This window comes from Rhynchophorus ferrugineus, unplaced genomic scaffold, assembly GCF_030347505.1.
Source record: "Rhynchophorus ferrugineus isolate W39M unplaced genomic scaffold, kcgeb_rfMv2 rfM5, whole genome shotgun sequence".
Classification (NCBI taxonomy): domain Eukaryota; kingdom Metazoa; phylum Arthropoda; class Insecta; order Coleoptera; family Curculionidae; genus Rhynchophorus; species Rhynchophorus ferrugineus.
Window position 1 is genome coordinate 13,447,933 of NW_027472584.1, and position 15,523 is coordinate 13,463,455.

General features: G+C 31.2%; 2 protein-coding genes across 6 annotated transcripts in view; one reads left to right on the forward strand and one right to left on the reverse strand.

Annotated features, from left to right (window-relative positions):
* Positions 1-15,523, reverse strand: part of Asph (Aspartyl beta-hydroxylase) — a 63,512-nt gene that overhangs the window by 11,517 nt on the left and 36,472 nt on the right. For 2 of the 5 annotated variants that reach the window (XM_076405195.1, XM_076405191.1), the window contains exon 2: positions 2,844-3,068. The exons of the other annotated variants lie outside the window; for them this stretch is intronic. The gene's annotated coding sequence lies outside the window, so the exon portion shown is untranslated. The remainder of the gene's footprint in view (positions 1-2,843; positions 3,069-15,523) is intronic. 5 annotated transcript variants of the gene reach the window in all.
* Hey (Hairy/E(spl)-related with YRPW motif) lies at positions 6,306-8,916 on the forward strand. The gene is made up of 3 exons (XM_076406340.1): positions 6,306-6,550; positions 6,640-6,857; positions 7,986-8,916. Exons 1-3 carry the CDS (start codon positions 6,396-6,398, stop codon positions 8,600-8,602), a joined length of 990 nt encoding a protein of 329 aa, XP_076262455.1. The 5' UTR covers positions 6,306-6,395; the 3' UTR covers positions 8,603-8,916.

Genomic DNA, 15,523 nt, shown 5'->3' on the forward strand with positions numbered 1-15,523 from the left:
TAAGGAAATCATAAATAAACAATCAAAAAGTAAATTTCAAGCCTTAATTATTTCAAAATAATAATTTCAATGCACAATAATAAAATATTAACAAAACATTAATGCATAATTGTGTTGTTCCATTGAATACAATAGTGAGTAAAGTATATATTGATATACCATATATAGAAATATTGTCATATTAATATTCATAAAGAATTTATAAATGTAAGAAATTATTTTTAAAATTATTTATTTGAGGAATGTGAATTCTTAAGTGATAAATTGTGTAATTATTAAGTTTCATAAGATTATTTCAAGATACCATCGCTAATGCAACAAATTTTACTCTTAAAAAATTCCAACATAAGATATTTTGCGCCAATTACAAACAAAATATACTATAACATTCAGCGTTACCGTGAAATTATTTATATTTTGACAGTTAACAAGTCAATATCGAAAAATTAATTTCCCACAAATTGAAAACGAAATAAAATAAAATGTCACTTGTAGTCTAAAACTTGAGCTAATCAGTCCATTTTAAGGTAATTTTTGAATTCTGAAATTTTAATACTATTCCTGAGTTTGAAACATTTTTATTGTTGGCCATACTGTTGACTACTTTATTTACGACACATTTATTAAAAACATTTGTTACACAACTAATTTTCTGCTATAGTAGGAAGGAAATCAATATATTTTTGTTAAGTTTTTTTTAGGGGAATCATAAATAAACATAAAATCACGAAAACAAATGACTAGTACAGGTGGGTTAGTTCAATATAAATTGATAAGCGTGCGATACTGACTACCAACAGCGAAGCGAATGGGGAGAATAGGTAAGCCACTAAAATTTCTATGCCGATATGGATTTTAGACGAGCGAACAACAAAGAGACGTAATATGGACGACGCGTGTCAGCGGTGTGACACTCTGAGATACTCCTTTCCCACGTTTGCCACCCTTCCCAGAGTGGCCCTTCGGCATCGTCCCTCTTCACCCTCCACCCTAAAAGTCTAATGGTTTCATTTGATGCCGGCGACCGTCGTCCACCTTAACACCAACCAATACGATTAGCTTTTACGAATCTACAGTTTTCACATTTTTTTCATTTTCTTCCCTTCATTATTTGTTATATAAATGTAAACCAATAAATCATCTGATCTGAAGAAAATACAACAATTTGGACCTATAAATTAGTTTTAATTAACATATTTCCTTTAATTTGAAGCTTTATCGTGAAAAATCGGCACAATGTATTTTATTCAAAGTATTGTCCTATATTTTTCTATTTCCATTTTTTCCCCATCCTTCAAGCAATTTACGGATTCTAGCTCGAAAGAACGATGCATCTTTTGAGGTTATCCACAAATCGACCTTTTTTTTTGCTATCTTCATAAACAGTGCAGCGCAGCTCAGACAGCTCAAGACTCATAAGTCGGAAAAACTAGTAATCAGAAAGAACAAAGTCTGGAGAATACGGCGAGTGGGGTTGCACTTCCAATTGTAATGTTTCCAATTATGTTTTCACCAGTTTTGTAACATGTAGTCGAGCATTATCATGATGAAGTGTAACATTGTTGTGTCTTTGCTCGTATTCTGTTCCTATTTTCATGCAGTGCTCAGCCCAAATGCATTATTTGTAGTCAATAGTCAATTGTAGCATCAAAAGTGATCCCCACTGATGGTTTCTTTAGACAGTTTTATTTAGCAACTCATAATATACCACACCAAGCCGATTCCAAGAAAAATAGAGCATTAGCTCGGAACCAAGAATATGTTGATGTTGATTCATGACAAGGTGATCTCCATGTTCTTTTTCGCTTTGGATTATCGTTATGGATCCACTTTTTATCACCAGTAACAATACGATACAAAAATAATTCCCAATTTTGTCGTTGAAGTAGCATTTCACACACAAAACATCTAAACTTTTGGATAATTCTGCATATTCTTCTTTCGTTCTATGTGTCAAAATCATTATATTTAAAACGTCGAAACCAGTATTCACTTGTTGAAAACGATAGAGCATGATTGCCATAAGTTTCAGCAGCCACTGCCATAGCATCCCAAGACCTTCAACCGTCTTTTTCTTCAAATTTAAGTAAAAAAGTAAAACGTCCCGCAAACGCTATTTACTCGGTATAAATTCAGACATATTTTTGTTCATACCTTGGTTGCAAATGTACCCCCCAAGATTTAATACACAGTAACATCATTTGTTGTAAATCCTTTAAAATTAACGTTTAGACATTAATAATAATAGTAATAATAAAAATAATAATAATTAATATAACATAAACCAAATAAAATGTTAAAAATAATGAAAGTATTACGTGCTTGACATATTCGAATATTTTTTTACCATAAGAAGGGTGATTTACCAAATAATTGGTACAATTTATTAATGATAATATTTACGTATTTTTTTAAAACTTTTAAACTTTTTTGTAAACTTTTTCTACCTTTCTGAAGAACGATGTTGGTTTGGACGCACGGATCACTATCCAAACATCGATCTCTTTTCCCATTTCTTTAGCATTTAGAAACCGTGTGACAGTCGAGCTATGTTCTGAACAAATGGTAATTAGAAGGCATTATGTCTGGTGAGTACGCTGGACGGCAGAACTTCCCATTTAAGCTGCAACAGTGTATCTATTGCTCTCTATTGCTGACTTTCCTTACTACAACACCTTATTAAATTTGTTGACCCCACCATATGCACAGCCAGACTTAATAGTTTTGAAAATTCCGCTTAGGTACCAATGTAGATACCACTCCACTAGTCATAGACTAATCCATGAATTTTGCCCTTAAGATTATCATAATAGATATACTTTTCATCGCCAGTCACAACATACCATAAAAACTGTTCCCTTTTTTCCTGTTAAGCAATGAACTCGCAGTTTTAAAACAGTTCAACATAAAAAAATTGTAACGTCAGTGAATTCGTCTCAGTATCCATTTTCCCTTCTTTTGGATCTTTCCCATCGCATGTAAATATTTGGAAACAGTTTATTCACCATCTGCTAAGCTGCCTGAATATCAGTAAGTCTTGTAATTCACTGTCCTCGAACTTCTTGACTCTGCAGACCAAAAATTAATAGGATTATAGAATAACAGAATAATAATAGGGCAAAAATCTAAATTAGTAGTTAAATGTAATAAAAAAATATTTAATCAAATTAAAAATAATTAATAATGAAATAAATAAATTTAAGACAATATAAAAATATTAAATAATATAATTATTGTAATTATAATATATAACATAAAAAGGATCGTAATTAGAATATAAAATTATAATAATTAACCATGAACATTTAAAATAGTAAAAATCCTTATTATTGGATATATTTTATATATATAGAACATATAAAAGGAAAAATGTAGAAAGCTAATATAGCTTTTGTCATAGACATAAATTAATTTCAACAATTAATAATAAATTATTAATAAAACATTAATGAATGATTTTCTTGTTTCATTGAAGGCAATGATGAACAAAATAGCAATAAATATTTGATTTCCACGCAGGAGAATAAGTTTATTTTCGGATATCATTATAAAAATGAAAGTGGCACTCAATCATACCATGTAGAATCGGTTGAAACAATGTACAGTAAATACGGTTGGTAGGACTTCCCAATTAAGCGTTCCCATGCAAATTTACACGGGTTTTAAAACACATGGCTGAGAGTCGTCTTGTTGCAAAGTCGCATTTTTGTTTGTATAAAGACCTTTTTTCAATACTCGATACAAATACATAGTATTCTAGTGCTCATTCATGATGATTTTTTCTAATTTGGGCTTGAAATTTCTTAGTATTTAATTTTATCTAAAATAAAATAACATAAAATATTAAAAATTAAAGCCCAATAATACAACTTTAACATAGTTTATTTTAGTTCCTGTAATATATATTGTCAATATCTCAGAATATTCCTCGTTGGATTTTGCACCCTTGCCTAATGGACAATCCCAATTATAAACAATAACAAACAAAAATTTACAACTGTGTCTTAGCAGGATTAGAACCTACGATTATCATCCAGTAGGAGGACCGTCTTGCCGTCTTGACCAGTTCGCCAGTCAATCACGCTTTAAGTTTATATTTAATATCAATATTTCCAAAAAGAAAACGAGTAAGCCAATTATAGTTTGGCGCACATAAGCATTCATCGCTACTAAAATACTCTTGATGTTATTTTATGAATTATTATTTTTCTTAAGTTGTCATAATAATCTTTATATCTGCTACTGTAACATTTTTATTTTAATCCCAAAACTGAGAACTTCTAATAAAATTACTGTATATAAAATAAAAACCGAAAATAACTCAAATATAAAAAATGAAAGTACTTTCTACACCCGGAAATATCATCTGAAATCTTCCGGGATAGCCATGAATAAAAAAAAATACAGACAAAAATAGTAGTGCGGTACACAATCCCTTACGGTACCTAAATCCTAAAGATAGCGGGTTCCAATACCTTTCTTTCGGTCTCAGGTGAAACAGTGTTGGATATCAGATTGATCTAGCTGCACCGTTAGGTTCGTCCCACGATTTTCACCCTCATTTGATCCACGTTCTTTTGTCAAACGATTTTTTTAGTTAATTATACGGTTTTTATTTGACTAGAACCGTATATATATATATATATATATATATATATATATATATATATATATATATATATATATATATATATATATATATATATATATATATCAAAATAATAACATATTTATACTTATTAGTAATTAATATATAAATAGGTTTAAAATATTCTATAATTAGACCATAAATATTATGGAAAAAAAACTGTATATTTTAAGATAAATTAAAAACACGTTTATTAATTAAAGCCTACTTTATTATTAGAATATTGAATAAGTTATCGCTATTTTATTTGTAAAAATTATGGCACTATTAATAGGTCGTAAAAACTATGTCAAATTATCGTGTACAATTGCTACTATTTGTTTTCAACTAGCTTAGTAGCCGCAGTGGTTAAGGCTACAGGACGTCCTTCTGCTACTGCGATAATTGCGGGTTCGAATCCCTTAGGCTATAGATGTACTTTATGTTTGTAATTGTGAAATCCGGGCAATAGTGTTAAATCCGTCAAGAAATAACCTTCGAGTAACGCTAGCCAGGCTGGGTAAGACCAGATGTCTTCTGGGATGGTCTCTAAGTTAGTCACTGACCAATCGGTAAGCTTAATACCGAGGACAGTCGTTCGAAGCCCACGTTAAGTAGGTCCAGTAAAAACAGCAAACATAAAAAATATCCGCCCGACACGTTTCCAAAAAAGCAACATATATTTTAAGTGTTACCTAAGAGTCAAAGTCGCTCTTATTGCGCAGTGATCGTCTCTCATTGCAATTGATTAGATGGATAATCTCACTCCTACGAGAACAGAAGCTTCAAACCACGATGAAACCAGGAGAAATAGTTAGTTGTTATATTTTACAGTATCCTCTTTCTTGCCTTCAAGTTCAGGAATTTTAAGGTTTTATTGTGAAAAATAATTTATCTTTTAATTTTCACAACCTTATTAACAACGTCAACCTGGTTTAATATCAAGTTCTGAGTATGCGCTTTAAACTCGTCATGTCATGGTTGTTGATCATACTTGCTGATGATGGTGTTTGCTAATATAATATATTCAATTCCTATTATAATAAAACCCAAAAAACTAATTCACAGTCCGCCGGCTTCGTTGGCGCAGTAGTCAAGGCGCATGGAATACCCTCCTACTGTTGCGATAATCGCGGGTTCGGATCCTGCTAGGGCATGGATGTACTTTATGTTTGTGATTGTAATAGTAATTGTAAATGTATTTATAGGCAACAGTGGAAAATCCGACAAGGAATAACCATCTCAGTCACGCCAGTAACCAGGCTGGGTAAGACCGGATACATTCTTGGATGGTCTCTAAGTTGGTCACTGGACAGTCGGTAGGTTTAATGCCGAGGACCGTAGTTCGGAGCCCATGTTAAACTGTAGGTCCAGTCCAGATAAACCTTCGTTGGTAAAAAGTTTTAAAATATTTTTAAAAAATCACAAGTCCGATCATGTAGTAGTTAAACCATTTAGCATTATTAAGAACATAACATTCCCAGAAACCCTCGTATATTCAGGGTAAATCCCTCAATATGAATCGAACCAGCCCCGGTAAAGATCGAAGGGGGTGAATTGTGGCGTGTGCGGCACAGTAGCGAGTGGGGATGGAAAAGTGGGGGTAAAAACGTGACCGAACGGCGCTACGGCTGACGTCCGATCAACAGGGTAAGAACACATTCAACATTGCGCCCACTGTCAGCACACGCGCTGCTTTACTCGACAGCCGTTGTGACACGCGACTGAATTTCCGACTTCGCTCACCACTTACGCAAAAATCGCGACCATGGATCACTCGTTATCCCAGAATACGCCGTTACACTGGGGATACTCCGGTTCGAATCCCGCTTCTTCGTGGCAACCAGTGAATAGAGGCACTAAAAGGCCTCTATCCGAAAGTGATTGTGATGATGCTTATTCCGAGGAATCATCCAAAGAACAGTACGTGTCTATGTCATTTCTAGTTCGCAATAAACAATTCATTCAACATCATGGAGTGTTTCAAATTTCTAATTACTCTTTTCTTATAGATGCACATCACCCGGAGATGCTGATAGTTGTCAAATGTTATCGAGAAAAAAACGTAGAGGTGTTATAGAGAAGAAACGTCGTGATAGAATCAACATGTCTCTATCCGAACTGAAGCGATTAGTGCCTAGTGCCTTCGAAAAACAAGGATCTGCTAAACTGGAAAAAGCCGAAATCCTTCAGATGACTGTAGATCATCTGAAAATGTTACACGCAAAAGGTACGTACACGTCTTCATTAGACCATTAATAACAACGTAATATTTCTCAAGGAACGTTGTTTATCTTTTAATCATCTGCTAACCAGTACTAACATATTCTGTCAACATTTTCTACTACAATATATGTCAGTTTCTCAGTTAAATGTTAAAATTAAATTTCAAAGCAAAATTAATTATTACACTTACGATTTTCTATTGTCGTAACTTCGTTTAATTTAATCATTAGCAAATGTAAATATTGTTTGTTTTTATATTAATTGTTAAACTTTCTACTATTTATTTCGAGTCAAAAATTAAAAAAAAAGCTGGAAATAAACTGGAACAAAATATTAAGATGAAATTTGAAAAATTATATTAAATTTTAAATAAAATTAAAGAATTAAAAGATATATATTTAACTTCAATCTAACATTGTACATCAACTTATTTTTTTTTTATTAAAATTTAAGTGACCAAAACTAATTTAATTTAATAATTATAACTAGTAAATATTTTAGTACATCAGAACTAAATAGCAATTGTTCAATATCATATAATATAATTTTGGTTGAACATTATATGTTGGGTAAATTATTATTTTCTTATGTAAAAACATGAATTCAATGTTAATTTATTTGTTGGAAAAACTAATGCATGCTGTGGTCGTATAATTTAAAAAATAAATTACGAGTTTTTCGTGGTATAATCAGAAATCAAATCAATTTCTGTTTTATATTTCATTTGCAATTATTTTTATGACGCGTTTCATGACTTGCATTGATTAAATTTCATGTCAATTCATAATTAAATTAGCGATACTGTGACCTGCTTTTTGTTTGGCCAAAACAAACGCATGTGGCCCTAATCTAAATGTATATATACCTGTTGCACGGATGACATTTACCGATAAAAATTGTTCCCACACTAGCGGTTTAGGCACAGCTGGCAGAAAATATTCCCACGTTAATTCACTCAACCCTTGCCGTTTGTACCTGTTAATCGTTATCGAACAGTTAAAAAAAGCAAGGCTTATCCCTTTATTTATATTGCAAATATTAAAATTACTCAATTATCATTAAATACTTGAATATTTATTATATTTAATAATTGATTATTTTACAATACTAAATGTACATTTTATTGTTACAGGTTTAGATTCGTTTGCCTTTGACCCTCACAAATATGCAGTTGATTATCATGGAATGGGATTTAGGGAATGCTTAGCTGAAGTGACCCGTTATCTCGAAAGAATTGAAGGAATGGACGCGCAAAATCCAATGAGGCTGAGGTTAACTTCCCATTTACAGTGCTGTGCCGCTCAGAAGGAATTGGCTTTGAAACAAGCTGCTTCCGCGCCATGGAGTTATGGATCATCTCAGGCGTATCCTCCACCACTGAACTCGCTACCGTCTCCTACTCATGGACCACTGAATACCCACCAACCACCACCATTACCTCCACCAATTCATCATCAGAACATGCATCACGAGTTGGGACATTATGACATTTCGACTTCTTGCGCTCAAACTATAGCACCTGTTCCATCCACTGATACCAGCAGATTAGCTCCATCTACATCAATATTGACACCATTAACCACAACAACGTCATCAGCGTTGACCTATAGCCCCCACCATCAGTATCCACCACCGGTAAATTCGTTTGGTGTACCATCATCAAGTCACCACCAAAATTATAGTCAAAACGTACCTACGTCGCAAGGGATGAAGCCCTATAGGCCGTGGGGTGCTGAAGTTGCGTACTGATACATAGTGAAATATAGTTTAGTTTGAAAGTGTCCCTGCCTTAAATGTTGTGCTTTAATTAAACCAATCGGACAATCTGGAAGTGATATCGAGGTAAAATATTATATGAACTACTCCGATAACATATCAAACTACGAATTCTGGTCAAAAGTGATACAGCATTTGAACAAGGCTTTAGTCATTCATTGTACCTAAAAATATTTTTGTTTTTCCTTTCGGCAATTTTAATTTATTTTTGTAAATTAGATAGTATTGAAAAAATTCTATATAGGATATTTATATATTTTTCTTTGTACATATTCTTTTTATAACGATCTCAAACCGAAAAATAATGTGATTATAAGATTAACAAATACATATTTTTATAAATTTCTTAAAAAATATCTTTGTCTTATTTACGAATTATCTCCTATTTAAAAAAATATTTCGTCGTGGTATGTGGTATGACATTATATTGTGTTTTATAAATACGATATTCCAGCGAATTTTGTGAGCAAGTCATTATTATCATCTTTAAAACTTTATCAAAAGTTGTATATATGATAACGATATAATTATTGTAAAACATTTTATATTCTACGAAAAACATTTATTTTATCAGGGAACATATACCATTCACTGGCATCACTTCACACATTCACTGTTTTGCAGGATTTTAAATTTTATTACATAAATTGCACTAAAATTGCACTAGATTGATATCGGGTTGCAATATTAATATTATTTCTGATGCTTCTAGAATCTATTTCCGATTATCTTAAGTTATTGCTTCCTTGTCCTCTACTTCTCGTTACAAAAGCTGAACTGGATCATACAGTATCAATGTATATAAGAACCTCTTATATAATTACTGATCTTTCCAGGATCCGAGATAACTTACTGCATCCCCTTCCTATCCACTATCCCAATTTTTCCCCTAGGACCTTCACTACCCCCTTCATAAACACATCCTTATGTCAATTTTTTAAGAGAGAACATTGTCCTATCTTATTCAGTTGAAGTTCTGGGAACTTCTCCACTTTTACTCTGGCCGCAAGCACATATATACACTCTAAATCTCGCAGTGAGTTTGGCAGTGTATTTGTGGTGTGGTCCCTGAACAGGGTTCAATATTGACCGCTGAACTCTTTGTGATACTCAAAGCTTTATCTTACATTGCAATAAAATCTTTCAAAGAATGACCAAAGAACGATTCCCGAAATTGCCTCGAATGATTCCTGGAAACCATCCCCTGGTCACCGACCCACTGTCAATCATCCATACGCTTTAACTGAATGGCTACAAGATACTGGGAAATGAGTGCGCGGATAGTGCGGCTAAATCGACAGCCTCCTCTCCCCTCCCCATCACAAATGTTTGTATCTACACTGATCTTATCCTATTCATTTCGTGTTTCACTAAGAAAGAGGTAGAGCGTCGTTGGGCCCAGGAGGGTAACCATAACAAGCTCTTTGAAATTAAAACTTTTTTTAAATAACATCTTTATTAGATACTCTTAGTACAATCTTAATTATAAATTAATTTATTACTACATTTCATTTGTACTTGGATTAATTAACAAGCAAGACGAGAAAATACATCAATATGTATTCCTCAATTATGACTTCGAGACCGCCTGCTTACTGTGAGTTTTGTCACCTTGCCCTTACTTCAGTCTACTGGACGACTGTCCACGACTCTACCAAATTAGAGCTATGTATGGGCTGCAGAAATCCTTAACAGTAAAAAATACAGACTCCTCGAATTTCTATGAGAAATCGATTATATTCATACAGTCTAGTATATGCTGAGATAAGTGCCGCTGATAAAATAATTATTACCATTTTGGTGTGGGTGCTAGTGTGTGCTATCTGGATAGTCTACTTTGTTATGATTGTATTTATTACTTGTATTTGTGTCCATTTTTAAATTGTATATACACTATTTATACTTTTAATCCCCTCGGTTTGAGTTATTAATTTTATTTTATTTATACACTTTATACATAAGTTATTTATATATATATATATATATATATATATATATATATATATATATATATATATATATATATATATATATATATATATATATATATATGGTTAATATTAATAAAAAAAGAAAACTATTAATGCACTTCAAAATTCCATTTTATTTTACAGGAAAAGGCGACTTTTTAAACAAAAAATTACCATAATAAAACAATTATTAAGAATTAAAAATTAGTAAGTTGGTAACAAATAATGAAAACATAATAATAAGTTAAAATAAAATGAAAGAATACAAATTCAAATACTTTAAATTTGTCCATTATATTTCCGTAAATTGTATAACTAAATCTATATATAGTTTTCTCTTAACATAGTATTATTATTCTATAATATACTTATTTAAACATATCTTGATGGAATAAAATCACTCTATTAAACTTGTGGTTTGTTCATGATAATTTTATTCACATAATTTTTTGCTAAGTGAAGTAACAACAAAAATGACAGGCAGGTCTGGGTATATTTTGCTAGATGAGATCACTTAAGTTTTCTTAGTGATTTTATTTATGGCGTCTAGAATACCTCATAGATGATCATCAACAAGTAGACCACACTCTGTGTCTGGACCGCCAAAAGGTCGAACTTTGAAAATATTATTAAACTTGGTTTCTCTCTGAATGTTTCTGAAAACTTTAGTTAGCTGAGTAAAAGTCAAATTATTGAATGTTTCTGGGTAATATTAGTCTAATTAGCGTCCTTCTTACAATAATCGACTACGCAGCAAGCAAACAAGTAGTTGAAGTTAACAAAAAGTGCATTAAAAACAGTGCAAAACAGCTATAATGGACTATATGATCATATATTATTGATTATATTATCATTTTATCATATCATTTTATTCTTTGAACCTTGAACCTTAATTTATAGACATAAGTTTTAGAAAATAAATAGTTGATTTAATGATTGTAAATACATACCTTTAATATAGATTTCCAAATTGTAAAAAATAAATTACCTAATTGCGTTCGCTATTATTTTAATATACATGCTAAATTCAAATATCAATCTCAAAATTGTTTTAAATTCTCTATTTTAATGAAAAAACGTGTATTACTTCATTTATTATTCCATGCTTATGTTTATAACATAAAAGTAAATAAAGAATATGTATATATTCGATGCTGAATTTCTGAAATTGTTACAGTTCTGAAAATAATCTTCTTATGACACTTTGTTATAATACTGAGTGGCGCAGTTATTTACACTTATTAAAACGTTGTTGTTTATTGAAAGTTAATGAAAATTAGAATTCATTAAATGCAATTTAAAAATGTTAGTGATTCGCCAAAGCTGAAAATAATTGCAATTTAAAAAAAAATGTTTGCTCCTATTTCTGCTGTTCTTCAAGTTCTTTCTATATGTATTAAATATCGTACTTGAATTTTAATAACTGGTTCTGTTATAAAAAACAACAAAATATACAAAATGGTTGATTGTTAAGCAGTGCAATTTTGAATCTCCCTGTGATAAAAAAAAGTATCAACAAATAATGTCCTTTAAGTGTTATGAACTCAAAAATTGAACTCAGATATACTTTATATAATACTTTGATATAATACTGAGTGGCGCAGTTATTTACACTTATTAAAACGTTGTTGATTATTGAAAGTTAATGAAAATTAGAATTCATTAAATGCAATTTGTTGTGAGTGTTAGTTCTTGAGATAGTTTGAATATATTTTAATATGTTTTAATATACAAATATTTATTATTTTAATTAATGTTATGTATCAAATACAATTTCTGATTTTATATTGAAAATATTGTGAAACCAAGTTTATAACATATCATTTTTAAATTAGTCTTTTTACTCTATTATGATATAAACATGATTAATTTAATACATTGTGGTGGAATTCCGACCACAGGGCGATCACTTAGTCTAAATGCTGACACAAAAGGTTTGTGTTAAAATATTCATATATAATCGAAAATATACGATACAAGTCCAAGGGACAGCTGTCAGCTTTTATGACAAGCTGGATATATTTTAATTAGAAAGAAAGAAAGAAAGAGGGCAAGATAGTAATAATTTCCCAACAATTATTGAATATAAAAAGAAGAACTCTGAAGAAGACACTGCAGTGTTTAAGGCTTCTACCCGATCTTATTAACGAATCTGCTGCAAGACGATATTTCGGCTCAACATAACAATCATTCTTGTTAAGATCTCTGGCTGAACCTATATGTGCGCTAAAATCTCCAACCAGAATAGATAGCAGAATATAATTTGCAAAAATAGAATAAAAACTTCTTGAAGTTGGTTGTACATGAAATCAGAATTCAAGTCTGTAGAATTATTAGTGTAAAGTAAATAAGAAATGTTTTCGCAATGTTTATTTTGTCCAAAAATTAATAATTAATGAAGAAGTCAAAAATAAAAAAATATTTAATAATTAATTTATAATTTGGTTATTTCGCTCTTATTAACTAACTTTATTATTCAATTCTTATCCTGAATGATTCTATGTGATCACTATAGTGTAAACTTGCTTTAACTAAACCACAATATTTATTTACAATTGAGTTGTTATGTGGCAATGTCATGTTTTGATCGATGACCTTTACCACTTTACTCGAAAAAACATAATTCTGTCACTGTAGAATTTCTGACAAATCCTGAGAGAAAAAATGAAGAAGCATCTTTTAAAGTTAGCTTTACACTACTGAGATAGTTTTGCAGAGGCAGAAACAAATGGTAGTCTGACGGATCAAGGTCCGGGCAATATGCTCAAAGAATTATATTTAACATTCAATAATTCAACTATACTTGTGTTTAAATTTAATGGGTTGGCAATGCCATAGCCTTACTCCCGATTTAAATTTATTATAAAATTAATTTGTAATAAATATCCTTGTTGTGATTATAATACTGTATAAATATTAATAGTTATATGATTTCTTAATTTCAGTTATAGTTCTTAGTTTACTAGTTTACTGGTATATAACCGCCACTGTATATAAAACGACAAAAATACACAAAATTCAAAATTAAGAGTACAATACAAGAGATTAACTAAAAAAACACTTACCCTTTCAGATCATTAAGACTGGTCAGTACGAGTGACCATACGAATCTTCAACCCTCCCAATAAGCAAAACCTTTTGTCGTGAACATTTTGGCAATACATAAAAAGCAGCAAACGCACACCTATAAAGATTTGCAACCCTACTGGATTCAAAAGAGCGAAAAAAACTCGTTCATCAACAGTGGAATCTGGTCAAGCTGGTGAAGAAACAAAAAAGCGGTCAAACAATAGAAAGATGACCAGTGTCCGGGATGGACAGTATTTGCAACTAATATACGCGTTTTTACGTTATTTTTTGCTGAAGCAACGCTATTGTTTGTGTGAAAGTTTATTTCCTAAATTGGAAACAACACGTGCCCTTTTGTAAGGATTCGTACGTGAGGCAGAGCGACCATCATTAAAAATGGTAATGGTATTTTTTCGCCAAAGCTGAAAATAATTGCAATTTAAAAAAAAAAATGTTTGCTCCTATTTCTGCTGTTCTTCAAGTTCTTTCTATATGTATTAAATATCGTACTTGAATTTTAATAACTGGTTCTGTTATAAAAAACAACAAAATATACAAAATGGTTGATTGTTAAGCAGTGCAATTTTGAATCTCCCTGTGATAAAAAAAAGTATCAACAAATAATGTCCTTTAAGTGTTATGAACTCAAAAATTGAACTCAGATCATTCCACAACCGCTTTTTTTCTCATTTTATCTTTTTACAACATCCTTAACCTCACAAAAACCATTTTCAGTACATGATTTTCAGTCACTTTGAGAGATTGGGACAAAATTGAATAATGTTTGGCTTTCCATGTAGGTTTCACGGATTTTTCAAGATAAAATCACTTGATCGTATTGTTACTAGTAAAACGACTGATTATATTGCTTGAATCATACGCATCGATTTTATTTTTATATCGATTTACCATGAACTTTCAATGCCGCAACTTAATTTACTTTTGACGACAGAATCACCATTCTTAAGCCTTATACTGCTCTATACAAATTCACTTAAGTAATACTCTATACACTATCATGTGCTTATAAAAAAATAATGTGTCTCACCTACAGATTTCTTCAAAATAAAGAAGAAAAATACGTGTCTCTTACAAATGCCGCTTAGTCAGTTCAAATCTAGAATGTAAGAAAAAATGGGTCGCTGGTTAAGTATTGAAGAAATCTCATCAGAATAACTTATAGAAGAATAACACTTTAGCTATACAAATTCATGTGGTTTGGTTCAATCCTATTTTCTGGTTTCTTGTACGTCATAATCATAATGAAAATGAATTTATTTGTGTACGTGTAATGAGATCGAATATAATCTCGGAAATAGTTCTGTAATTCAACAGACACACAGTATCAGAAATATTTAGATACGCCAGTATCCAAATTGGGTAAGAGCTGTCTTCTGGTATAGTTACTGGCCAGTCGGTAAGCTTAGTGCCGAGGACAGTAGTTTGAAGCTAACGTAAAACAGTAAGTACAATCACTAAAAATTCCAAGATATATAAACCACCACCTCCCCAAGCAGATCATTTATTAATTTTATACTTTTATTATATTTAACTACAAAACTTTAAGGGCTTATTTGTAGATTGACTTTAACATGTTATAAGCTTATAATTGATGATAACAAAATACAGATGTTTTATTTATACTTTGCAGATGTAGGCTTACTTACGGATGAGAGTTGAGAATAAGATGGTTAATTGTGGCTAAATTAGAAAATTCCTATGTTTCTTGAAATATTAAATCATATTTTTAAGAGTAAAGCATAGTTTTCATAGCTAAACAATATTAAATGGTCATTATTAAAATGTTAATGATTCCAGCAAACGATAAAGTATTATGAATGAAAATTCCAATAAA

Excerpts from the sequence above, each read along its gene's own strand:
- Hey (XM_076406340.1), top strand. The coding sequence starts at position 6,396 with ATGGATCACTCGTTATCCCAGAATACGCCGTTACACTGGGGATACTCC. Across the intron at positions 6,551-6,639 it reads GAGGAATCATCCAAAGAACA|ATGCACATCACCCGGAGATG; the intron begins GTACGTGTCTAT and ends CTTTTCTTATAG. Across the intron at positions 6,858-7,985 it reads GAAAATGTTACACGCAAAAG|GTTTAGATTCGTTTGCCTTT; the intron begins GTACGTACACGT and ends TTATTGTTACAG.